A 3,380-nucleotide genomic window follows, 5' to 3' on the forward strand; every position below is an offset into this window, starting at 1 on the left:
TGCTGAGTTGAGAGAACAGCAACTTTTAAACAGAGCGTGCACGAGGAAAAATGGGCTCATGCATGCTCTCGCAGGCGGGCTTTTAAGAAAGTGCTCTTAAATATTGTAAAAAGAAAAATATTACTTCTCATGAGAAACACTTTGAAGTACTTATTCATTTTTCTTTAACAGAAAACTGGATTCCTGTTGCTAACTTCGACACCTGTTTGAGAGATAATTTAGCAGAGCTCTCCCTAAAGATGAAAACAGAAACCGCTGCGGTCAATTGAAGAGCTGAGTGTGTGAGCCATCACATAAACATGTTCTCTCTGGACTCCTGGCTGCAAAGCACATTTTCACACGATTGCTCCCTCTGCCAGTTAACACAGATAGGTAGAGCATGTGGGGGTGTGCTCTGATCATCTCAGTCATTTACAGCCTGATGTCAAACACATCTGAACATGTTCTGCAAACTCTGCAGAGCTGGAGGTCATCTTGACTTTTCATCTTTGATTTAAGTTGTGAGAACTGTGAGAAGAGCTGTAAAAACTTCATTTGGATCATCAACCCCACGTGCATAATGAGACACTGGCTTTGTGAAAACACTTCTGAAACAGAGAGACACATTCACTGCCCTCTAATGGGGAAAAACCCACAGCCTTTGGGCTAAATGTGTAATTGTAGTCAAAATGCTTTAATAATCTTAAGCTTTGCATTTGTTAATTGTCAACTCATACATACAGTGAGGAAAATAAATATTTGAACATCCAGCTATTTTTTAGGTTCTCCCACTTCGAAATCATGGAGGGGTCTGAAATTGTCACCCTAGAAGCATGTCCAATTTGTGAAACAAAATCCAGAAGTCACAATAAATTATTTTTTAAACTATTTATTCGTATGACACAGCTGCTATAAGTGTTTGAATACCTTTCTATCAGCTAGAATTCTGACCCTCAAAGACCTGTGAGTCTGCCTTCAAAATGTCGCCCTCCACTTTATTTATTATCCTAATTTAGATGCACCTTTTAGGTCATTAGCTGCATAAAGACACCTGTCCACTCCATACAATGAGTAATAATCCAGCTACAGTACTAACAAGGCCAAGATCAAAGAGCTGTCCAAAGGCACTAGAGACAAAATTGTACACCTCCACAAGGCTGGAAAGAGCTACAGTATGGGGAAATTGCCAAGCAACTTGGTGAAAAAAGGTCCACTGTTGGAGGAATCATTACAAAATGGAAGAAGCTAAACATGACTGTCAGTCTCCCTTCGGACTGGGGCTACATGCAAGATCTCACCTCGTGGGATCTAAATGATCCTAAGAATGGTGAAAAAATCAGCCAAGAACTACAAGGGAGGAACTGGGACAACCGTTTCCATGGTTACTGTTGGTAATACACTAAGATGTCATGGTTTGAAATTATGCACTGGCGTGGAAGGTTCCTCTGCTTAAACCAGCACATGTCAAAATCCATCATAAGTGTCTAATGATCATTTGGATGAACCAGAGGAGTCATGAGAGAAAGTCATGTGGTCAGACGAGACCAAAATAGAACTTTTTGGTCATAATTTCACTAACCGTGTTTGGAGGAAGAAGACTGAAGAGTACCATCCCAAGAACACCATACCTACTGTGAAGCATGGGGGAGGTAGCATTATGCTTTGGGGTGTTTTTCTGCAAATGTTACAGGGCACTGTATTAAGTAGTGGATGACCGGGGACATGTATTGCCAGATTTTGGGGAACAACCTCCTTCCCTCAGTTAAAGCATTGAAGATGGGTCGAGGCTGGGTCTTCCAACATGACAATGACCCAAAGCACACAGCCAGGATAACAAAAGAGTATCCCTGGAAGAAGCATATCAAGGTTCTAGTGTGGTTTAACCAGTCTACAGACCTAAACCCTATAGAGAATCTTTGGAGGGAGCTCAAAATCTGACTTCCTCAGCAACAGCGCAGAAAACTGACTGATCTAGAGAAGATCTGTGTGGAGGAGTGGGGCAGGAAAAGTTTGACCTATGTTATTGCAAACAAAGGCTATTGTACCAAATTTTAACATTGATTTTCTCAGTTGTTCAAATACTTATTTGCAGTTGTATCATACAAATGAATAGCTAAAAAAATCATACATTATAACTTCTGGATTTTATTTTTTAGATTATGTCTCTCACATTGGACATGCACATACGAAGACAATTTCAGACCCCTCCATGATTTCGAAGTGGGAGAGCTTCCAAATAGCAGCGTGTTCAAATACTTATTTTCCTCACTGTACATGTGAGATCAGATGTTTAATCTATGAGAATACAGGACTAGAAGTTAGGAACACAAGTTACACATTAGAAAACTGAAAAAAATACACAATAAGCATTGAAATTTGCCTCATTAATCTCCATCTAACATAATTTCTACTATTATTGTAAAAAATGATGGCAGTGGAGTTTAAACCATCTTCAACATAAACAGCTGGAGAGCTGAATGTTAGGATAAATCGATAAAAAAAGTCCCTTTCCCCTCTAAAATCATAAAAATAAATCTTTCAGAATTTCTTAAACTATACTGAGATTTTAAGGCCATTTTGTTCAGTTTAATGAGATCAAAAAACAAACACTCCAGCTGCTCTAGCATTAAAAGGTTTACTTTGTGCCTTTGGTCAAGCATGATGAGAACCAGGCACAAGGTGGACCTCTGGTGCTGTGGGTTTGTTGCTCTTCAAAGCTCCTGGGAGCCGTATCACAGTGCATGCAACACTTGGACATACAAGGATATTTGGTTTGAAGATGTGCCGTCACCTATGACATATTACAAACTAAATGATTTTCCTTTGTAAAAAGGCTTGTCCTAAATAATTCCTATTAATGTGGCATGGGCATTTTCTTTTTTACAATAAAGGATTTTAAATTGGGATTATTTTTCACACTGAATAAATGTTCTCGAATTAAAGCTTTTTTCCTAAAAAGATGACGCAAAACCAATAAGACATTACTTTATTTAGAGTAGATATGTTAATAAATAAGAGAGCACGGCATTATACAAACTCAATGAATAATTAAACAACTCTAAAAATGTGATTCAGAAGTTTGGTTAAAATTGTCCATCAAAAATTTTACGATAGAAATACAGTAAATGGATTGAAAAGGTGTAGATATACTTAATTAACTTTTTACCTCGACACTCCACAGATCCCCGCAGGCTTCCCATCACAAAGCCATCTTTGCAAACACAAACGAAGCTGCCGAATGTGTTCTTGCAGGTCAGCTGCGGTGGACACACATCAGCCTTCTGACACTCATCTACATCTGAAACCAAACACAAACACTTAAAGTAGGCAAAGTGTGTCATGTCTGCTTCTTTTATGACACACTCTTCACTGTTCTTAAAAAAAGGCAGGACAGGGGCCCA

General features: G+C 38.8%; 1 protein-coding gene across 1 annotated transcript in view; it reads right to left on the reverse strand.

Moving 5' to 3' along the window:
* LOC107094657 (nephronectin-like) overlaps positions 1-3,380 on the reverse strand; it is a 17,729-nt gene that overhangs the window by 2,430 nt on the left and 11,919 nt on the right. The window contains exon 4 of the mRNA XM_015390415.1: positions 3,146-3,277. Coding sequence (XP_015245901.1) covers positions 3,146-3,277 — 132 coding nt within the window. The remainder of the gene's footprint in view (positions 1-3,145; positions 3,278-3,380) is intronic.

This window comes from Cyprinodon variegatus, unplaced genomic scaffold, assembly GCF_000732505.1.
Source record: "Cyprinodon variegatus isolate N-32 unplaced genomic scaffold, C_variegatus-1.0 Scaffold498, whole genome shotgun sequence".
In the NCBI taxonomy this organism is placed as follows: domain Eukaryota; kingdom Metazoa; phylum Chordata; class Actinopteri; order Cyprinodontiformes; family Cyprinodontidae; genus Cyprinodon; species Cyprinodon variegatus.